The sequence below is a fragment of the Athene cunicularia genome (assembly GCF_003259725.1).
Source record: "Athene cunicularia isolate RWA chromosome 1 unlocalized genomic scaffold, athCun1 chr1_part1, whole genome shotgun sequence".
Classification (NCBI taxonomy): Eukaryota; Metazoa; Chordata; class Aves; order Strigiformes; family Strigidae; genus Athene; species Athene cunicularia.
The window spans coordinates 128,890,575-128,914,012 of NW_020799091.1; the positions used below are offsets into that span (position 1 = coordinate 128,890,575).

A 23,438-nucleotide genomic window follows, 5' to 3' on the forward strand; every position below is an offset into this window, starting at 1 on the left:
CCCATCACCTTTCTCAGTAATGAAGCTCTTCAGAGAAGCCTCAGGCTACCAAGTGGAAAGGAAAAAAGAAGGGAAGAGAGGTGTAGTCCTATGGTTCTACTTATTAGTGCTAGAAGATGTATCAGCTGAGATTGAGAGGTGTGATTGCAGCTCTGAGCACCTGAAAAACCTATCAGCAAGGGTTCATTAATAAAAAAGTAAAGGCTTCTGTTTTTTTGCATAGTTTTTTTCTACTATCAAGAAAAGGACTCCTATAAAATCCATTCTTCCACCTAGCAGATAAAGCATTTGCAATACTAACCTGTTGGCTGGATTCGCTTCCAAGCTGGTGGTGAGGTGTCTTTCACTGTAGAGTATCCATCTGCTTGTTGTCATACTTAAATATGAACTAAACAAACTTGCCCATCTGCCAAAGTCTCATCTTTGATTACAGAAAGACAACAGCAGGAAGAAGGTCAAGGTCAAGTAAATCAGATAAACATATGATTAACTCTGAGCAGATAATGACTCACCTGTCCTCAGTGGGAACAGCCTGGTATTAACGTGTCTAATAGAACCAGGGTTGGAAGAATAAACCCAATTAAAGGGAATGACAATACAAAATTAAAAAGTAATAAAAAGCTTAAAGATAAAACCAAAATAGTCCATGACCTCTCTTTTTCTGTTTCCATCTGAAGAAACAACAGCCTGTATGCTCTGAAACCAGTACATGTCAAGTCAGACACTGAAAAGGAATTGAGAGGATTATTTCACAATTTTATTGCACAACTGAAAATTAAGATTTTTTTAAAAAAATATTTACAAGCTTTTTTTTTTTTTTTTTTTTTTTCCCCCACACACAATCTAAACAGTATTTTCCTTGATAAAATTGTCACCTAGAAAACTTACACCCAGACTGAAGCATACATGTAAACTAAGTGGTTTGTGTTAAATGCAAGTTGTCTCAGTCTAACCCTGGAGGGGGAAGTGCTTGGGAGATGGGGCAGCAGAAGGAAAGAAGACACATTTTTTTTCCTTTCCTGAAATGTTACTTAAGAATATATCCCCAACCTGGGGAGACAAACAAAAGATTTCAGTATTAGTTCAAGCAGAAGGCCAGCCAATCCGGTAATGTACTGACATAGTGGTGAGTTGAAGATTCAAAACCCTTCAGTGCCACAGGCCTTGCAAGAAAACTACAAGCCTTGTTTCATGCATGGTTCACCCTAAAGGTTCCGACATCCCAATTTTCCCCTGGAGAATGTAGAATCACCTTGGTCACGATAGAAAAGGAATGACGCTTGAGTCTTAAGAAGAAACACATGTGAAAGACTGCTACTGGTTGGGTGGTTTTTTTTTGGTTTTTTTTTTCCCCTTGTTTCTCACAGATTTCTTACATGCACTTTTGGAAAAGCACTGGCTGATACACTGCAAATACTACACCCATATTCAGCAGAGCTGCACAGTGATAATACAGTGCAATGAATGTTGCACAACTTAACCAGCAATGATGGGGGCAATATTTTAACTACCATTATGAAGCCCACATCTTTGTGCTGAAAATGAGCGCTTTCCTGGCTGTTAGCACAAGCTGTCTGTCACAACCTGTATCAGTTTCTGGAGTCCACAAATCATTCCCCTCCCATGGCTGATCTGCCCATATTTTTTTCATCATATAGATCGTTGGTTTTGTCAGCTAATATTGAGTATATGGCCTGGTAGCACTTGCTGCTTAGTTTCCAGGGGATTTTGCCACCGGCAATATAAATGAGTAGGTGGTGGCTCATACTGATGCTCATTGGCCCAGATTTGTCCCATGTTTCTTTGGGCAGGTCTACTCCTGAGACACCTGCATGGGGACCATCAGCATTGTAACCTTTTCTGCTAGTCAGAGAGGAAAGGGTGATGGAGTGCTTAGGTGAACAGAAAAGCCCTTTGCTGAGGTCCGCTTACTACTGACTATCAGAGGAAACTAAGGGGACCAACTCCAACACCATGTGTCTCAAACAGCCACCAAGTTGCATGGCCTGAATGCTTCCAGCTGAGCACCTAAAATCCTAAGGATTCTGGCACTGCAAGGTACATTTGGTGTTTAGATCACTTCGGTGCTACCTTTCTTCAGGTTTTGGAGCCTCTGCTGTAGAGCGGAGAAACAGAGCAAGTAATACCATCATGATCTATAGTGAGTTTGGAAGGAAAGGAAGTGTTTATACACTTGTTATACTTGTTAGTGCTTGTCCATTGGAAATCATGCTACTGTGAGAGGGCTTTGTGAAAGGCAATTCAAATCCACAGGAAATGTGAAACCTATGGCCTCTGACTAAATGATCTATGACAAGTCTTCTAAAGTCAGTTTCTTCCAGAGTCACACAGAATCACTATTGTCATCTTATGCATGGCTACCAACTTGTAGTAATGTGTCAGGTCCTAAGCAACCTGATCTTGTCTTGGCATTAACAGTATTAAAGGCCTAAGTCTCTCACTCTCATCTCCCCCACCAACCCAAGTATTTGTTTTTCTCTTATTTTTGAAATGAGTTCTGCTAGTTTAAGGGAACCAGCAACAGAAAGATAACTTTTTCTATGCAATTGTTATAACCAGACCTCAGCACTGTGGAAACTGTCTATATTGTCCTTAAAATACCTACCAACACTTACCTAAGGCATGTATAAACATGGATGTAGGGGTGCAGCAGACTGGGAATGTGGAGAAAAAACAGAAAACCTGAGAAAGGGCTGGCTGAAGAAGGATCCTTAAATTGAGACCTACAGAAATAATAGTAAATTTGTAAATTGTAGAAACTTGTGCTAAAACTTATGGCTTGAACAGGTTACTTATCTCCATATATGCTGCTGATTTCAGTCCCACTAGATTACTTGCAATAATTCTTCTCAAAACAGCATTTTTCTGGAAGATATATGGGAGTAGTGGGCAGAAAAGCTTGAACAATATTAATATGTTAAAAATAAAACAAAGCATATTGATCCCTTCCTTACATCTTCAAATTGCTGGATTTTCTCTCAGATGTCGGCTTGAAGACTACAATTGGAAAAAAATCCTGCAGAATAAATTTCTGTGAAAGCCCAGATGCCATGCCAGAAACATTGCTTTAGTAATGAACACATGCAGTGGTCTAGCACAAGCCAATAGTCTTTTGTACTTACTGGAAGAGACACTACTAAGATAGAAATAAAACCTGTGATAGCACAAAAGAAAGAAAACTCCCCCAGGCTACAAGAAAAGGTCTCTCTGCACTGAAGTGGTGCTGAGGACATCTCAACAACCTGTCAGATCTATTCTTCACCCCAGACAACTTGCAAGTCTGATTGATGCAGAAGAAAGCTGTATCAGCTTAAGAAAATTAAAAAGTTTTGCAAACTGCTAATTTCACACATGAAAATGGAAATGAAAGCAACAAAAAATATAAAATATTTGGGTCTTGGGTCACCTGATTCAGAGAGTTTTTTTAATTACATGCACTTGTTTTGCTCTATGAAGTTGATGCCTGCTAGCTGATGCCTGCAAGCAGTTGGCACTAATTGCTGTAAGGGGCTTCAGACAAGAATGTGCCCAAGGACATAATTTTTGCAACTGTGATGGGTACATCCCTGGACAGGGCAGATAAACCAGCAGACACCTATGAAGCCCCTCAGGGACCCTTCCCCAACTGCTAGTAAGCTTGCCCAATGTATTAACATATGCATTAGTTTATCTGGAAATAGGTGTGTACTTCTTGGAAATTACATGAATATTAATTTGCTTTATTGTATATAATAAGTGTGCCCTTGTCTTTTGGCATGCACGTTAAGTGGAATGATCCCTTGTGCATCCAGCAATGCAATAAAGAATGCCTTACTTTTAAAACTTCAAACTAAGTCTTAGAGGGTTCTTTTGAGACCGAATTTATGGTAACAAAGTATAATCAGAGAGAAGATGACAGTGCCTGTATTCTCAGCATTCATGACAAAAACTGGCAGGTTAACTTGGTGGATATTTAGCATTGATGAATCTCTGTGAATGTTAATTCTTGTGAGTCCTTACAGAACTCATCGCTTTTTTTTTTTTTTTTTTTTTTTCCCTAACAGTGAAAAGTAAAAGATGTAAACCCTCCATGAGCCATTTGAACCCATATTGCAATATTTATTGCTGTTATGAACAGAAAGCATAATTTTGTTTATCTGTCCTCTTATCAACACAGGCAGCAGAAGCTGACTGCCCAGCCTGAACACAGTCTCAGACCAGCTGGTCTAATTGGTGCTAATAAAATTAGTAAACACTGGGCAAGGTGCTGAGGGAAGATACACACATCTCTTGTTTTCATTCTGAACCAGCGAACTGCTGGGTTCCCTAACCCCAAGGGGCCTCTGTCACTCATGGTGAGTATACATCTAATATGCAGAGCAGCTCAGCAAAGTCTATCATCAGAATAATAGATTTCATACTGAACTCACTATTGCCATCTAAAAAACCTCAAAGCAGACAGCAGTGCAGCTTCCTTCCTGATGCTGGTGGTTAGTTCCGACTGGATGAAAAGTTCATGGATCAATCAGCATTGGATAGCTTTGCTTTTCCTTATAGCATCACTGGAGAGCACAGATGGAACAGATCCAAAGGCAGATCTAAAGAAGAAATTCTACAAACCTTGCTAACTCCAGCTTCGCCCCAACCATTGACCTCAGTGCTGACAATTGAAAAATGTCTGGGTAGTCAGACTTACTGTTATCAAGCTGCTATTATCTTTTTTTTCTTTTTCTTATGAGCACTGAAGGAGCAATGTGGGAATCCAAATAATTGAAACAAATGAAACATCTGAGCTGACAATAGTTTAATCTCAGTGCTGACTTTCATGAATTTTACAACCCACAGAATTTACTACAGGTGGGCCACCTACTAAATTCATAGCCTGGGTTTCAGATCTTTTGCATTCCAACACTCTCAATGAGTTAAGAATTCCATTGCAGTACCCATCAATATGTCTGGACAAAAAAATTCATATGATCCATCACACAAATAAATATTTGGCTGGCTGTTTAATTCCCAGATTATTTTTTCAACTCATCATAATAATTCTACTCTGCAGAGAAAACAAACCCCAAATTCCAAGTAGTCATAAGAGAAAAATGTTCCAGTCAACTGACATGTACACAACTCCTTTTGAAATTCTCAAGGACTCTGTGTCTTGCTTTGTGTATGTATGACTACTGATGAAAACAAATTCCTACAAGAGCAAGGTATTTCTCAATCTAGGTTTGTAAGAATTTCCTGAGCCATAATTTACTGTGCACAGCCAGAAGCTTTTCCAAACATAATTTTATATTGTGAACCAAAGTAACAATCTTCAAACAATCCCTAATTCACCTAGGTGTTTGGATCTAAACACACCGTCTAAATATACATTATTAATTACTACAGTAAAAATGACTTCATTTAGCTATCAATGCTTCTGCATTTTTAATATAGCAGTGGAAATACTAGGTTATTGGCTGTCATTGTCTACTAGTGACTTGTTCCAGTCTCACTTACTGGAGTTTCAGAAACTGATTTCTTTTCCTAAAACTGAAATATTTTTGAGCTAACAATGATACATTCTTTTTTTTTTTTTTTTTTTTTTTTTTTAGCAGTCCCACCGTCTATTGTATTAGATCTTGTTGAAGTTCATAAATAATGATTCTCACCCTACTTGCTGAATTTGCTGTGCTCTCCTGTTGCTGCACTGAAGCCTGAGGAACACCCATACAGTATCTGGCAGAGTAGGAAGGGATGTCCTGAACAATGCTAAGAATAATATCTCTGCTGATTTGCCAGGGCTCTCAGTGTTGCTGGTCATTAATATTTCTCAGCCAAAACCAGATGGAGCTATTAGGCAGGCTAGAGTAATGGGGAAACTGGCAAGACACAGAAGGAAATGCATCATTTTCTGGACAGAACTGCATGTAAAAATAAGAACATAAAAAAAAGTATTTTTTGTATTTAATTGGATGATGTATGATTATACATACCAAAAATTAATGTGCAATGTGTTTTGTGCAGGGCATTTATGAAACTGTTCAGCTGTACTAGGGCCTTATTTTCCCCTGTGGAGAGAAAGAGTAGCTACAAGTCTGATAAGGTTTTTGTGCTTTTCCCTCTAATACAGGGCTTAATCTGCTGTAACAGCTACTGCAAATAACACTACAAAGTGCCTCTGCTTGTTGCAGTAAAAGGAAAATGCAGTTTATGATTTTCATACAAACTACATGAAGCCTTCCAGGTAAAAAATCAGTGCTTTAGGAATAATGAGAGCATATGTGATATTCAGTCTAAGAAAAGCAATGAAACTGCAGGTACAGTTGCTAATACCTTTTTGACATCGAGTCCAAGATGCTGATGAGAAATGGACAAAAATTGTAAATTATGAAGTGGAACCAGATTGCTCATATAGGAAGCTAGTAAGGCTGGAAGGAATTACTAGAAGTAGGACTTAGGAAAAAAATCTGATAGATAACTAGGGACTATTCGGGATAAACAAAGACATTTTCTAGGTCTGTCAGGTAGGAAAATGGTAGATGACCTTTAGTCAGAAAATTATAGGATGGAAACTACAGCAAACATTCGAACATATATACTGTGACAACAGAGAGAAATCATGGAAACCTCTTAGAGGGTTACAATAAGGCATTAAATAAGGCCAAGTGCTTTGCCCAATATTTAAAACTAGCAAAGCCTGTTATATCAAAGGGAAAAGCATGAAAACAGACAGGATTATGTGCCAGACAGTAGATTATTATTTGGAATAATAATTATGTCTGAAATGTAGTGGGATGTCAGAAGGTGCTGGGAAATACATAGTTCAGACTTTGGGACTGAGAAGTTTGCAGTGACTCATAAGTGTCAATGTTTCAGAGTGGAGGGGTAAAAGGGAGATATAGAGCTAAATGTATCAAGATAAGAGGCCAAATTAGAAGAACAAAAGAATTTTCTAAGGTTTTATTTCTGATACCTTGACTAGGAAAAGGTTAGCAAAGAAAAAAATACAAATCCTCAAAACATAGTAGGGTGATATTTGATATAAAAATTTAAACCCCAAACCCCTTCTTTCTTTTTAAAGAATCAGTGGCTCTAAATAAAAAGAAAACTGAAATCCTAAGATTAAAAATGGAAAGGGCTTATAAACAGCCATGGAGTATGGTATCCCCTTAGATAAATGGAAGACAAGGACAAGGAAATGATGGTATGACTTAATTGGAAATTTTAGAAGTTATACAGGCCAAACAGGAAACCTTCAGAGAATGGAAATAAAACCTCTGTAAAGCTGAAAGGAAGGTATGTAATGGTTAAGATGGAGTTGAGCAAGGTAAGGAGAAATTTGAAGAGCAAATAGTAGGAAGTTAAAACTGAAAATACATATTTGCTCAGTATGCCAAAAGCAGAAAACAGCAGGCCACCCCAAACATTACGTAGAAGAAACAATTAAAAACAATAAGGACATTGTCAAGAATCTAAATGATTTATTTGCATCAGTCTTCACCAGAGAAGGTGCTAGAATGATATCTGAGAGACTCTCACTTCCCAAATATCAAAGATAAGGAGAGGTCATAGACTGAAGATTCAAGAGAGAAGTCGGTAGAACAAATCAATAAATCAAAGGCATTAAGTAACCAGGTTTATCTTTCTTGAAGATTTCAGGAGAAAATTGAGAATTAAGTAACAAAGTTGCTAGCAAATACCTACTACAGCAGGGGGCTGGAAGACTGTCAGTGTTATAACCGTGTTGGGGACTTTCATTGTCAGTGGTGTTTTTTTCACGGTGTTGGAGGAGCCCTGGCAGTTACAGACAGATATGTAATCCTAATCTGCTGTTATGTAAATTGGCTGAAACATGTTAAAAAACCCCAATCCCAACACCTCCCAAATTATGAAACACATAGACAAACATGACATGACAGATACAAGTCAGTACAGTGTCTATAAGGAAAAAAAGGGGGCTCTTTGAACCTACTACCAATCTTTGAGCTGGTGTAACTAGCTCACCTAAACCTACCCAGGTTTCATGACTTGCTGTACAGACAGGCAAGTAGCAAATGATTACCTCCCTGCTCCCCTATCTGCATCTCGTGACCAAGGAGAGAATAACGTTCATGTCGATAATGACACATCCAAAGAACATACAGGTTACACTCCAGGTTATGCTGCTGCAGGGTAATCCAATCCATCCTTGGGCAACATTGTTCAGCCAAGGAGAAATAAACATGTGGAAATGAAAGCTTTTAATATGAAACATAATGGTGGCCACACTGAAGTTCTGACTGGAGGCTGTATGTAGGAACAACCAGTGTTAGCCTCTCTTTTGATCAGCCTTTGATATCTTTCCGCACACTGGCTAATCAACAGGATTGCGCTGCAGGGTTTTTCTCAATCTCAGTATGCACAGTGACCTGAGTCCTTAATGGTGAGTAATATGGGATTTGGGGAGTTAAGATTTTGGGTTTTTTAAAACAATGTATCTTAGCCATGACTAAACACTCATTTCACTTCTTCACAGCTCTTCCCAGCTTTTTATGCAAATCTCTACACAAAGCCATTAAGAACAGAAGAAAAGCACTTTGGAAAATTATGCAGGGATGTATTCTTACACAGCCAACACTCTCAGGGGAAAAAGTGAAAATTACATGTAGCCTCCCACCCCTTTTTATTTCTTGTCAAAGATGTTGCCTTTTTTGGGTTATCTTGTATATACACAGCATGATGAACTGATATTTGTAGTTTAAATGTGTGGTTTCCACCATGACAGAAAGCTCTCACAAAATGTCATGTTAGAAATAAAAACAAGCTCTAGAGGGATGAGGTGGGGAGGAAAGTAGAAAGACCAGTGGCTGAAAAACAAAATGGAAAAAAAGTGAGAGAACGCATGTGGATCCATTTCCCAACTCAGGCAGTGGTTGTATGGCGATCTGGGATACGGAGACTGATGCATTTCTCACTGATTTGTTTCTGCTTTCTCTATTAAAATTGCAACAGAAATTACAAATAGTCCTGCAAGGGGTAGTGCATTAAACCTCATCTCTTCATCCCATGTAAACACAATATGAATTCTGAAGAATAAAGAAAATGGTAAAAAGTCCAGTGTTTTGTTTCTGCATTTTAGTTGTTAGGTTTCCTGTCCACCCTCCAGCATACTCCTGTGTGTACCCAAATTGTGAACTTTACCAGTTCAGGTAAACACTCACTTTCAGATTTCCAATACATTCTTCTTTCCCCCTCAAATGGGGAGTTTATTCCTAACAGTTCTGCTCCTTTTAATTATAAACTCCTTTAATGAAGTAGTTCTAAGACCTTGCAGCAGGTAGCAGGAGAGCACCAAGGCTACTAGTTGCCATGTTTATGTTACCTATTCAGCGAAGAAGTCCACGTAAAGCCCAGGCCCAATGTTTTCATGGATGGGTGTGCACTGAAATAAGCCTACAAATCAATATATCCCCCCGCACAACATGCCTTATAGGCAAAATCCAATTCCTGCCTAAAAAAGATAAAGAGTTACAGCCAGGCCCTTTATTTTATGAAACACACACAAACAAGTTGCTCTGGCAAAAAAACACCATACACTGACAAGTTGTGTTCACTTTCTGGCAGAGCTACTTCTTTACTGGACCACCAGAACTGAAGATGGGAAAAAAACCACAAGGGAGACATTTCCTTGGCAAGAAAAGAAGCAGCATTTAGGACTGGGGAAAAGGTAAGGTGGGGTATAGGGGATTATCATGATAAAACAACTAATTTGAGACTAAAAGACCAACTGCTATCATGTATACACAACCCAGTAATACATCTTCTCTGGAGTGAAGTATTGTATAAGCGTCCCCTTCGTTTTCAAGGCTAATTCAGACTTTTGGCTCATCCTGCATTAACAAGGTCATCCATGTTAAAAGGGTCCCTGTGAAAGTTCACAGGTGAAAGTTCCCTTTTAGAGTAGTGCAGATTTGAAATTCACAGGACAGCGATCCGAAGATCTTCCTTTACAGATAAAAAGCATGTCAAATTATTAAATAGCAACATGAAATCCTACATTCTCTGTCTTTGCTCTGCAGTTAGGACATCAGAATGCATTCCCAGCCCCTGCCCATTCCCCACCTCTGGCAGCATGGTGGGCGTGAGGCTGGCCCCTCTTGCTGACACCTCACAAATGCTAAAGCTGAAAGGCTTGGGGTATTTGGGAAAGGGATGAATGAGCATAGTTCGAAGACATGTCACTTCAAATTTCTACTGATAGAACTGCTGAGTATGATATAAAACCAGAAAGTATTTCTCAGTTCGAAGTTTGAAGACTGGGCCTCAAACATTGAGTGGCTCTTCCCTCCTGTGTCCCTGTTTCCTGCACATGGGCTCTGTTGTGCTAGCTGTTGTTCTCTGCCGTGAGATATTTGAGGGCTGCAAAGCCATAGTGGCGCGACATATCCTGTTGGAACTCCTCCTTCAGGGTCTTGAGACAGACGCGGTATTGCTTGTTGGAGCGAAACTTGGTGATGTCAAAGCTGGGGGCATGCGGCATGTGGATCATGTAGGCGTTGGGCAGCACTGTGAACTCGTACTCCTGGGGGAGAAAGACACTGGCTGTGAGGGTGTTCCCGAGCCCTCTTGCAATGCATCTCTCCCATACCTCCACAGTCAAACATGCTCCATCATGTGACAGTGCAGTGTGGGTCTCAAAACCAACAAACCCATACAGACATGCCAAATAAGCCTTTTTTTAAAAACAAGTTGCTTTTTCATGGTTTTATGAAAGATCTACTTGCTCTTTTAAAATGTTTTACTCCATATAAGCCAAATTATGGGGAAACAGTACAAAAGGCATGTCCAAAGCAATATCTGCAGCACGGATTCTGCAGTATTGACACAGTTGTGACTGTACACAGCAGAGTCTCAAGCGTCTGTGCAAAAGCATGTTTTTGCCCCTACAATTTATCTTGCTTGGGATGCTGAAATAAGCTGTGTTTACAAAGGCATCCATTGCACTACATATGCTGCTTTGCCTGTATACTAAGATACTCACAGTGACAAAACTCTTCAAAACTATTTATAAACCTGAAAGGAGTGAAGAATATGATATCTTTTATAGGTGACGTGTGAAAACGGACCTGCTAATTCCATATACTTTGAGAAAGATTTATGCAATTAAGTTCTCATTCACAAAGTATGAGATACTGTGCTAATTCCCCCTCTCCTTCAGAACTACTTCACTAATTCTCTATTTGTATCTGACGAATTTTGTTGTTAAAAAATGATGGTTGATTTAAGTCTCAATAATTTGTGTTAGATTTGTTCAATTTTTAGAATTAAATATATGATCATTAGTGCAAAGCTAGACAAAGACCGATTCTTAGACAACCTAGAAGGTCACTAGTGTAGGATGTGCAAGAACCAGATATCTGTTCCTGCAAGGAATCAGGCAGAAAAAGGATGTGAACCTCAGTGTTTTGTAGCCAAGTGAAGTACCCTTACTACTAGGACACTATCACAGAATCACACACAGAATCATCTAGGTTGGAAAAGACCTTGAAGATCATCCAGTCCAACTATTAACCTAACATTACAGTTCCCAACTACAGTATATCCCTAAGCGCTCTCTTTTTTTATATGAAATTTCAAAAAATATTACTTGTATGGGATGCAAATGACAAAGAACCTTTGAAGATTCCACAGGTAAATTTCCTACTGTCCTCACACAGTTTCTGTTTACAACTGTTGTACTTAGTCATTAACCAGCTCTGCAGAATACAGCAGGCAGGGAAGGAATAGCCACAGAGCATGTTGACTTTAAAAGAAATGGTGCACAACTTCCCTGGTTTGCAAAGTCCAGTCACTTACAGATTTAGCAGTCTGTGCAGAGACACAGTGTATCTGCAGCACAGAGGCAGAATATTCCAAAAACATTTTGTTAGGGAAAGAGATATATGGGAGAGAACACACTTGTGGTAATGAACTTGAGTGTTTCACTTATAAATCTTTCCTCACCTAACAAAATATGATCAGCCTGGAAAAGACTGGAAACTGCTGGGTTATGATGCTGCCAGATACCAAGTGTTTGAGCAACACAGCCCAAAATGAAGCCCAAACAAAATGAAGTGAGCAGAATGCAATGTGCATCCATTTCCCAACTCAGGCAGTGGTGTTGGTCAGACCAAAGTGTAGCCAAGGCTGCAGTGCTGTCCCAGAGACACCTATGAAACAGTAGTATATGTTGGACAGCTAGGTGCAGGTGTAGCTGTATGGCTGCTCCTTTCTCATTATGGAAATGCCTGTTCCCTTCCAGACAGTGCTAAAGTGGTAAATCTTTGTGCCACATTACAATGCTGACATATATGGAATGGACCCCTCTGAGCTTCTGTTTCGGGTGACAAATGTGTAGCAAGAGCAAAACCATTTGATGCTCACAAATAGAACTCATTTAGCTGGAAGAGACTTATAACTAATGGGGAACCAAATGCAAAAAAAAAAAAAAAAAGGCTGGCACGATGAGATGAGGAGAGCTGATAAACTACAAATTACAAAGTATGTCTCTATGGGACTTTAAAACTAAAGTCTGAAGCTGCAGAGGAAGATCCATCGTCCTCATACAATCTTTTCTTTGTTCTCTTCTTTGCATCTTAAGTCTGTAATCCTGTAAGTCAGGGACCATCTATGCTCTGCAGTGTAAACTGTTCAGCGCAGTGGTGCTCCCACCCCTCCAAAAGGCCTTCAGGCACATAAACCCTTCCAAACCTTCTTAGTCTGCGGATAATAAGCCCCTCTGAAAGATGCCAGGCTGGGGTTTTGGAGAAAGGATTGCTCACAGTCTAGTTCCACAACCACTGGAAGAGCAGAGAAAGGTTTCCTAATGGCCCATCTTTACTGTAAGGAAACCTCTGTTGAGAAAGCAATGCACTTGCAGGAACCTCTGTCCCACCTCACAGGTTATGAATTATTTAGATGGAGACTGTCATTATCTATGTATCTGTACAGCATCCAGCTCAGTGGACATCTACATGCCCCCAGAATAGTAATGATGGTTATCACCATGCTGTGTGCTGCTCTGAAGGATAGTAGTGGCACAGGTCCTTGGTAAGGAGTCTGAAACAGTTCTCTTGACAGACACTGCAGTTGTGATGAGAAATGAGATAATTGAACTGAGAAGCTGCTCTGCCTGCTGATAATGAAGCCAGCCAAGCAGCTGGCAGCAACCTGATCTGTGGGCACCCCAAAGCAGAGGAATGCCACAGGGGGAAGAAGCTGTGCAATCCCATGTACCCTCCAGGCTGATTTTCTAGGAGAATAATCCAATATCCACATTTCTACAGATGAAAATTAAACTTATTCTCAATGTGAGAATGTTTTTAAGGCTGGAAGAGTGAGAAAAACAATTCCCCAGAGCTAGTTCCAACCCAATGGCCATTTAAAATATCTGTGCTATGATCAACTTTGAAAAATGTTTCGATTTCCCATGTGTGAATCTGTATGCTGGGCAAATGTCTCTGATCAGAAGAGTTAAATCATGAGTGCAGATGAGAGCTGCCAGTGGGTACATAAGCCTTGTTACCCAGGTTAACAAATAATGAATCATTATCCTGCCATTCTCCACAACTGATGGTTAATTGATTAGTGACTGAAACCAAGCTAAAAACCCCCCAACAAACCCAAACTGAAAAGAAATGCTATGACCTAGCCCCTCCTGATTAGCACAGTGGTTACTTTTATGTCCAAGAACAGCAGGGAGATGCAAACCCTGCTATTTCAGTGAGCAGCAGCACCAGGCTCCCATGAAGCCCTAGTCACTGCCAGCCTCTAAGATCTAGGTTGGTGGCAATGACCTTGGCAGCTCTGAGAGCTCTAATGCTAGTCTGGGACTCTCAAGCTTTCTCTGCATCCTTATTTTTATATATTCTGCCCAGCAGCTTCATCCCAAGTCACAGATCCAAGAGGTAGGTAGCCCAAGGATCAAGTACCTGCATCCTGCAGAGAACACTCCACAGCCAGAGACTCTGGAAATGTAAAGACCTTGGCTTTGCAGAGATGTGCTGTAAATCCAGGCCAGAAATTGAAGCTGACTGCCTTGGATTCAATTTAAGATTGCTTTTTTGAATTGTAAATGAACATTTGGGACTCACCAATGTGAGTTTAACTGAAAAACTTTCAGCTGGGTCTATAGATCCCCTAGTAGATGATGAGACCAGCAACAAGTGCTGCAGCGCTCAGGCACACTGCTGGGCGGGAGGCGGGCACTGTGGGGACTATGTCACTGTGAAACAACAACTTTCTCAGCACTGACAAATAAACTAACTCACTCAGTTCTCCTTTTAATGACTGACAAGGACTAAACTGAGTGTTCCCAACTCAAGAAGCAAACATTAAGGAGCTCAGTAAGGCCAGATGAGCACTTTGGTGATGCAAAGCCTGAAGTCCTTCTATAGAACACAGATTTCATTTTAACAATCCTGCTGCCCAGCCCTGGGAGAGATGCAGCGTTACCTCCTCACCTGCGCATCCAGTTCCATGATGTGAGCTACTTTGTTCCAGCCAAATCCAACAAAACGCCTGTCATACTCCGGGCAGTCCTTCCTCACAACAACATATGGCTCAAAGTCTGCTTCCCACTCAACACGGTAGGGTGTGGTGGCTGTTCGCCACTTGGCAAAGTTTGTTGGTGCATGCCCTTTTGTCCAGACGTGATACCTTAAATGGCATGAACATGAGGAGGCAATTAGATAGAACACATCTTGGCGAGGCAAGAAAAATATTACTTGTTAGATGAAATGCTCAAAAGTAAGGACATTAGCCCACAGTTCACATCATCATTTTCAGGACATATCGGAGGCAATTTCTAGGACTATTTCCAGCACATTTCCCAGAGACTCCATGTACTCAATGCTTAAATACATACAGTTGGTGAAGGATAGTATGAAAATACTACCTAAAGATATGTGAGAAACATCTACACTACAAAGTGCTGTGTCTTATTCATAGCGACCAAGTGGCTGTTATCAGTGCTCTAAAATTAGTGTGAAATTCTACAGCTCAGACAAGGTCCCTAAAATTAGTGTGAAATTCTACAGCTCAGACAAGGTCCCTAAAATTAGCTATTTCTACACCACAGTGACATTCATGATCTGTTTTATATGCAATTTTGTAATCTGTATGAAAGACACATGAAGCTTTGTATTTGCATTTGGAGTTCCATTTTATTAATTACTGTTATTACTATGGCAGGAGTCAAAGTGCATAATTAAATTAATAAGTAAAATATTACATAAAGGCTTTCTGCTGTAGTTTCTACACTGTGGGGAGTTACCCATGTGATCCTCAGTAAGGTAATCAATTTGATTTACAGAAAAAGATCCTTTAATACTTTGTTAATCTTGTTTAGGTTGCAGCAGGTCTCGTTGAAACACAGTTTGAATCCATCTCATTAGTGCCAGGGTCAATGACTCTTTCATCCACTTATACCTTTCCAAAAACCAATGAGACAGGCTCTTTCTGCAGACTCATAGATGAAATAATGAAACAAAGGCAGGACAGGCCATCTGTATTACAATGATCTGAGATGTGTAACAGAAAGGGGAAAACAAACATCCTGTCAGTTTGTAATGTAAGGTACATTGAATTCACAGGGATGACTCATGTGATAAAAGGGATTTAAGCATTGAATATTTGCAGTATTTGCAGGACCTGAGGTAATGTTTCAACCACAGGAATTCTCATAGCATTGTGAGCCACTGCTGAAAACAGGGACATAAAATCACAACCTAGCAGTTTTCACTTGGACTATGTATTTGTATGGCTTGTAACAGAAAAAATAGAGAGTTCTTCAGCTTCGCTGGCTCTCCTTATTCAGGGGCAAGGCAGAAGGACAGAATTATTAGGATAGCACTGGGGTCCCAAGTAATGCATGGTCGTTTGAAGGCTGCATTTCTAAACTATAAACAGGTTGCATCACTTTCAGATGTCTGGCTTGAGGACCTGGAAAAACGAAGCCCTTCTGTATTAAAAAAAATTACATTTAATAAATTCTCTAGAGATTGTTAGAAACCACTGCCAGATTCACAAAGATGTTTAGTCCTTAATGCCCTTTGGAATCATCTCTGAAATGCTTATCCCTTTTCCCGATCTCTTCTGGAAATGAGTGGGTAACCTATACAGTCACGAACGGACAGCTATTTATGCTGTCCAAAAAATTACCAATCACAATGTGGCATTTTAAATGATATGGGATTGTGGAGGATGTTGTATCTTCCAAAATAATACCTCTGGCATTTTGAAACTAATTAGCATAATAATAATAATGACTACTAAACACTTACGAAGTGATTTGTATCTTCAAAGCTCCATACAATCTTTTGTTAATTAGAGAGATTCCTGCAGAGAAGCAGTCAAATGCTGCTGTTGTTCTAGTAATGCTCTCCCACTGATTTAAACACTTGGGGAACAGGACACTAACCATAAACCCCATCAATTTCTCTCCACTTTTTTGGGGGATATCAGTGTAAGAAGTTACAGCAGCTCACATAAAACCTCTGTTAGTCAAGAGAGCTGACCAGCAGGGAAAAAACAAAAAAATGGGAAGAGAGAATAAAGGGAAAATATGGAAGTGAGACTGGAGAAACAAACCAAAAAAAAGCAGAAAGGAAGGAACAGACCTGATTGTACCAAAGAAAATAATACCAGAGATGATCTACTTGCCTCTTCAGAGTCACTGATGTGAGTGGAGGGAAAGAGGAAGACAAAAGGATGGCTAAGGTCAGGACAAAGAGGAAAATGAGTACAGGTTGCTCAAATGAGGTGTGTGCATACTAATTATAAAGGAATAGACTGGAAACAAAAATTGTGAGTGTTCACGATTACATATATATCCATACATACAGCATATATCGGTCTACATTTATATATACACATACACACAGAGATATAATCTGCTGGAGCTAGGTCTTGGCCAATGGCTGATCACTGCGTGAAATGTACTGTAAAGTAAGATATGCAGACTCCTTTACATGGATGTCCATACAGAGGAAGCTATCATAAAGTGTAATTTCCAACTGAATTTACTCTCGGTGATGCAGTTGTGAGAAGTGGTTCACTGTCTGTATTGGTCTTCTATCTCGCAGGACAAATGAATAATTTTCCTGCTCAGGCACTTCTCACTCAAGATTTAATTACACTTCGAATTTTAAGGCCACACTCAATCTCACTGACTCCCAGAAGAAGTTTGTGAAAAGTGTGAACAACATATTTTTCACTATGCTGGCAATATTGACAAATCCAAACCCAATCATTTGATCTCCATAAAACAATGATGAGTTTCTTTCCCCTTTCATGGAAAGCAACTGGAAAACACACTTCCTTCTGCTTTGGATCAAATGTTTCATCCTACTGATGTTACTGATTGCTTTTATTTAAAATAAAATTTCAAAACTATAGTAAACTTTGATAAAGTTAGCAAAATCAAATAATTATTCTTTCTGATGTTCTTCCTCACTGCCTTGTCCCTCAAAGCTTCCCATTTCAGTGAGAAAGATGATTTGGTGAAAGAAAAACTATCCCACTTCTGTTCTCAGATGCTTAAACATTTTGCTGGATTGTGGATGCAATCAGCTTAGTTAATCAGTTGCTGTTGGTGATGTTTTCTCAATATGATGCGCCTTCTATCACCTGTGGTTTCCCTTGTGCCTGAAAGCTGTGTTGACAGTACATTTGTCGTTCATCAGCTATTACCCAGGCACTGAGCAGGCATGTCCTCATGAGGCACAGTCACAGCCAGCACCTGCAAACAAAGCCAGCAAGCTAGCAGAGAGCAACCTCCCTCCGCGGAGGGTTTCCACACCGAGCACCTTGCCAGCCACAGATGCTCACATGTCTTCCCTTTTCTTCTGGTGGTGACTGGGGGATGTAATTGAGAGCTATTTTGTACTTCTTAGCTGCCCAGAGGTAGAAAAGGTCACCACTTGGAAAAGAGGTGACAAAAGCAATTTCAGTGAGGGAAAGACTGTAATCTACCATGTGGTGTGAGGGACTGGGATGCTGCAGGTATTCTCAGCAATCACTGTCACAGCAGTCCTCCCCAGCTCACTCCCACCCACTTAGCCTCAAATTGCAGCATTATTAAAGCACCTTGAAGGTGGAAATTCTCAGCCCAGATCATAGCTGCTTTGTGGCTGTTGATAGATGTGACCAATGAAATGAGCCAAAGCAAACTGTGGAAGCATTTGTAAAATGTGTCCTACATTAATACGTACACCAGCTACAGACTACATGTCCTTCAATTCTCATTTAACCTTACTCTGGCAAAACAGCCACTGATGTTAAAGACATTTTTGCCTGAGTGAGGCTTGAGAAAGGATCTGCAAATCTGGCTGTGTATGTAACACACCAACATGCTGCATAGCTTGAAGATGAAATCTGTAGTGGAAGGCCACTGCTGTGTAAGCTGAAAATTTGATTGTTGGTGGAATGTAGCATCTGAAAATCCTGAGGGTGTTATTTTGCACTGGAAGGATTTTTTCCTTCAACTATGGGACGAACAATTATTTTATATCAACAAATCTCTTGTTAATTTTTATATCTTTGACTGTTAAAGAACAATGAGATAGAGAAAGGTACTTGCTCTATCAGTATCCTTAAGTAATTTCCCAAAGAGAGGTGTGCTTCTCTCAGTCATCTCAAGTTTCTATTTCAAGGCAGTCACTGGTAGAGGTATTGTCAGAACTATGTTTTCCCAGCTCACACAGGCTGTCTGCTGTGACATGTGCATGCAGCCACAGGAGGGAAGAGTGGCTGCTGCAATGACAGATGTGTAATACAGGGAATGGAAGAAGTATGAGGAAAGCGCTAAAATAAGGGAAGGATGGGAGAGGTGATAGAGAGCTCCACTAGCCATGGATAATACCTAGCTTTTTCATAGTTTTTATCTCTAGAGCTCAAAATCCTGAAAAAGGATAGGTGAATATTGTTAAATGCATGTCAGAGATGGAGAACAGAGATGTAAGAAAGTGCACTGATTTGCATAACACCTCCCAGCAGGGCAGTAGTGAAGCTGAGAAGAGAACCCATGTCTTCTAAGCCCCCTCTCTGTGCAACATCATAAGGCCATATTGTACTCTTCCTATCACTGCCATGCTTTAAAAATGGCTGCTAATCAGACCTTACCACACACACCCAAGAGGCAGTTAACCCCTAGTAGTTGCATTTTAAAACCAGAGTCTGGCAGATAATAGAAGTGACTTGTTCATTGCCACAAAAGGAGTCTGCTTCAGAGAGGAGCTCTAAATTTAGGTGTTCTTCACTTCTCAACTTCTAGTCACAGTACACTTTTACCTCTGCACTGAGAAACTCTAGTTGTTTAAGCACCTGTTCCACACTTTAAAAGAGTGCATGAGAAACCTGCATTTGTTTTTCCAGTAAGTCAGCAAGGAAGCGAATCAACGAGCACAGAGACATTATTTTTTGTCACATGAGGGACACAGCTATTCAGATAGTATTTGTCAGCCAAAAAGCCAATTAAATGCACATGAGTGCAATGGTTGTGCTTGGTTTTGTAGTGCCATAAAAAGTGATGAAAATAAAACAAATTTAAATGAACAATTGAAGTCCTTCAGTAGAGGAGTATACTAGATAAAATGCTGAGCCTACAGATGGAATATACGCACATAGGATTCTGTTCACTGCCTCTCTAACAAAAGGGAAAAAAAATTGCGATAGGTTTCTTAATAGGTTTCTACCTGACAGTGAGAGAGAAAAATCAAATATTCACAAGAACATCAAAATGATCTTCAGAGATAATGACCACAAGATCAACAAAAGTACTTCCCATTACCTGAATGTGAAGAGGGTTCCCATGTCCAACATAGATAGCAGCTCTGCTTTTGACTTGGGGAAGGAGAGGCGGTAGCGTAAGGTCTCAAAAGCAGGTACAATCAGAGCTTTCTTGGTGTTAGCCAGGTCTAGCTGGATGACAGACTTTCTGGCAAAGAGAAACAACAAATAAAAGCAGGAACATTTTAAACTGAACAAATCATTTGGTGTTTCAAAATAAAGTGCAGAGAATGGGCAGTTTGATACTGTAAATGTAACTATGGCCCATGTTTTTCCCAAGGGTCCTTCATATTTTTCTCTACTTTTGATCCGTTGCTCTAAGAGCAGGGAGAACAACACAGTTCAACAAGGGCTGTGTGATCAGTGCTGCCCTACATGTCCAGGGGTGCACAGAGCTGAACTAGAACTCAGAGCATGGCCAGCTGACCACCCCTTTTAAGAGAAACATAGTTGAATGTTACTACATATATGGGAAAGATCTGCCCTGTCAATGGCAGCTCTAAACCAATGGGATATATCCACGACTTTACAAAGGCAAGGAGCTGGACAGTTCGGTTGCACTTCAGCCTAACTATTCTCTGTGTAACGCTGTGCCATCACGCTTGCTTTTTAACTTTGCTCTAGAGCTCTGTGTGTCCTGCAAGGTGAGTGTTACCTTATCGTCATTATGAATCAGATATTTGGTGTCAAGAACGCTGTTGCCATGACAGTTGGTCTTTGTTCAAGGCAAGGCACAGATCTACTTCAACAGCACATGGGACAGATCAGCAAAACTGTACATTAGCAGGGATTTTTTGAGTATTGTTAATCATCTGCATGGTAGTGCCCAGAGATCAGAGCTCATTTGTGCCTGGCTTTGTGGACAGGGCAAAGAGGCTCTTTCCTGCAGAGAAGAGCTGCGTACTGGATCCACTGAGATACCTCACTTTTTCCCTTCTTTTGCTACAAGTTGTGGGTGCGTATGCCAGGTCGCAAACCATCTGCGTCACTGACAGTGTAAAAGTGTCATCAGAATTCAGGTTAGAATATTAACGATGTCTAAATTAATGACACACTTGTGTTAGAAGACTAACGGTGTCTAGATTAACGACGGCTAAAAGCAAAAGAATTTGTACTTGTTAGGGAAGAAACAGATAAGAAAGGATTCTTTAGAACAACAAAACAGTAACTTATCTACCGGTTGTGCACGCTTAGTAGTGCTTGTTGAAAGTGCTGAAAGGAACAAGTTTTTGAAATGAGCATGCGCCAGAGCAACACATGGATTTGCTGTCACAAGGATATATAAGGACTTGTTTTGCTAATAAACATTAGAGCTTAACTGTTAACCATATTGCGGTGCGTCTCATCTCACCACTTCATCCTGCAAAAATAAGGCCTCCTGCTACAGCAAGTTGTTCAGTGCAGAGGCTGTTCCAGTGTATGAGTGTGCACACGCTGCATTGTGCACAGTAGGGCCCTTCTCCAGTCAGAGGCCTTAGTATGACTGCCACAGGAAAGCAACAGCCTAGCAACCTTATGCCCTGCCTGCCAGAGGTGTTCATTCTATTCTTTCTAACAAACTAAAACCCAAAGAAAAAGTAAGTCACTTTTCCACCCCCAAACTGAATCTTTCTATGCTTGTCATTAGAAATAACTGTCTTGATTTTCCTTTCATTACCTTCATATTTCATATGAGATGCTTCTCTTTCCCTGTCAAAGTCAGTTCCTCTTAACAGGATTCAGTGTCCTGACTTTTATGTTACTGCAACAAGCAATCAAGCACAATACTGACAAGTAGCTAACTCTCTACAGCCTTATAAGATGAACGAATTGGGATCACTGTCATAATAACAGAAGAAGCAAACAAATCTTTTTTCTAGGCCCAGAATACCTAGAATTCATTTATATTGCCATCAGAGAAAAAGAAGAGGAGGGCTATTTAATAAAATCTGAATTTTAGAAAATTCCTATCACCATATAGGCCTGTTCTATAAAAAGAAATCTGTTCCCAGCATCTTACTGCAAAGTTTGCATTGTTTAAAGAACATCTGCCACATTCCAGTGAATTTTTCACAACTAAAGGATTTTAACAGAATCTTCTTATAACTTTTTTGTACTTTTTTCACTAGCTTCTCCCTCACCATCACTAATGGCCAAGATATCTGCATGTAAACAGAAGACTCCTCCATGACCTTCCAGAATTGTTGAGCAGTGCCAGTATCCAGTCTTTATGATGTTCTTAATGTTTCTTCCCCTTCATACCTTCTTTGAGAGTAGCGGACACTAACATAAGTTTCTCTTCCAACATCTCAGGCTTTCTGGACTCTGTACAATCTATCAGCCTTGAGTAGTACAGCTTTGAGGATTCAGTTCTAGGAAGGAGCAGGTAACATTGGCAGGGATGCTTATCCTTTGGGCTCTTCAAGGGAACAGCAGCTTCCACTTATGGTTGTTACTAGCTCTTTGTTTGATGGAGCTCAAAAGTCCCAGGCAAACATCAAGACTTTGCTGTGCTTAGCACTGCTAAAAGTAGGAGACAATCCTGCCCACCAAAGTTGACTATCTGAAGCTGGATGAAGCTTAAGTAGGTATAGGTATCAAGCAAGGGTAACAGCAGAGACTGTCAGACAGAGCAAGTTGTGTTGAAGCTAGTGTTGAACATAACTAATTTTGTGAGATATGGGATACAAGCACAAAAATTATGTTGATATCAATAATTCTTACTGCACACTCCCTACTCTTGTTATCTGCAAATTTAGTACAGCTGTCAATGGCAGAACAGTTGGAAAGAAGAGATGACAGTACCTTCATGGAGAAAACCAAAAGGCAGAGGGAAAAAACTGATACAAGAGGTTGAAATCACTTGCACTGTCAAAGGCCAATATGAAAAGTTAGGTAAGTAGAGAGAAGCAGAGGTCTGAAAACAGGATGCTTGTAGTGGGTACAGTTAAACACAGAGAAGTGGTGGAGACACTTCAAGAGTGAAATAAAATAGAAGGATAATCTCTGAGGAAATATTTCATTAGATATGTGAGCATCTGAGATGCATGTTGGTAAGGTCAAAGTGAAGAGGTTGGTCAAAACTGAGCTGGGAGTTCAGACCTGCTCAGTCAAGAAGTCTAGCAGCACTGACCAAATACAATAGCCTGTCTTTGATGTGAGCTAAATGACATAAAGGACAAATGTAAGGGGAAGAAGGAATCAGTGCTGACATCTAGCACTTGTTGAACCTGAGTCATGACAAATGACCACAGAGGTCATGTAAATTGTGATAATGGCAGGGAGGATTTTGAAGATAAGAAAACACCTTCCATTTTCTTCTGATAACTTGGTGAGTAGTCTGCTCCTCAGACAACCAGCTGAAAATCTAACCTCTTCCTATTAGAAGCAAATCTACTTTTCCTGTGGGGTAACTTTTTTTCCTGTTTTGAGTGGAGGTGCCATTTACTGGTTGACTGGTTCTGTGATACTTGGAACAGGAAAATTTTCACAGTTGGTGTTGCAAGGTAGGGAATACATTTAGATATTTTGCAAACTAGCATGGGGTAAACTGTTTAATTCCTGCACTTTCTTCATGAAGGATGTTTTTTTGGATTCAGTAATATTGATTCAGTATCTATGTGGCTCTATCTGTTCTTTCCCCAAATAAAGGATATATGATTTTATGA

General features: G+C 40.1%; 1 protein-coding gene across 2 annotated transcripts in view; it reads right to left on the reverse strand.

The window, feature by feature from the left end:
* Positions 1–792: 792 nt before the first annotated feature.
* Positions 793–23,438, reverse strand: part of LARGE1 (LARGE xylosyl- and glucuronyltransferase 1) — a 333,162-nt gene continuing 310,516 nt past the window's right edge. For both annotated transcript variants that reach the window (XM_026852223.1, XM_026852234.1), the window contains 3 exons: positions 19,793–19,939; positions 14,466–14,661; positions 793–10,546 (listed from right to left, as the gene is read on the reverse strand). In XM_026852223.1, coding sequence (XP_026708024.1) covers positions 10,349–10,546; positions 14,466–14,661; positions 19,793–19,939 — 541 coding nt within the window. In that variant the 3' untranslated portion in view covers positions 793–10,348. The remainder of the gene's footprint in view (positions 10,547–14,465; positions 14,662–19,792; positions 19,940–23,438) is intronic.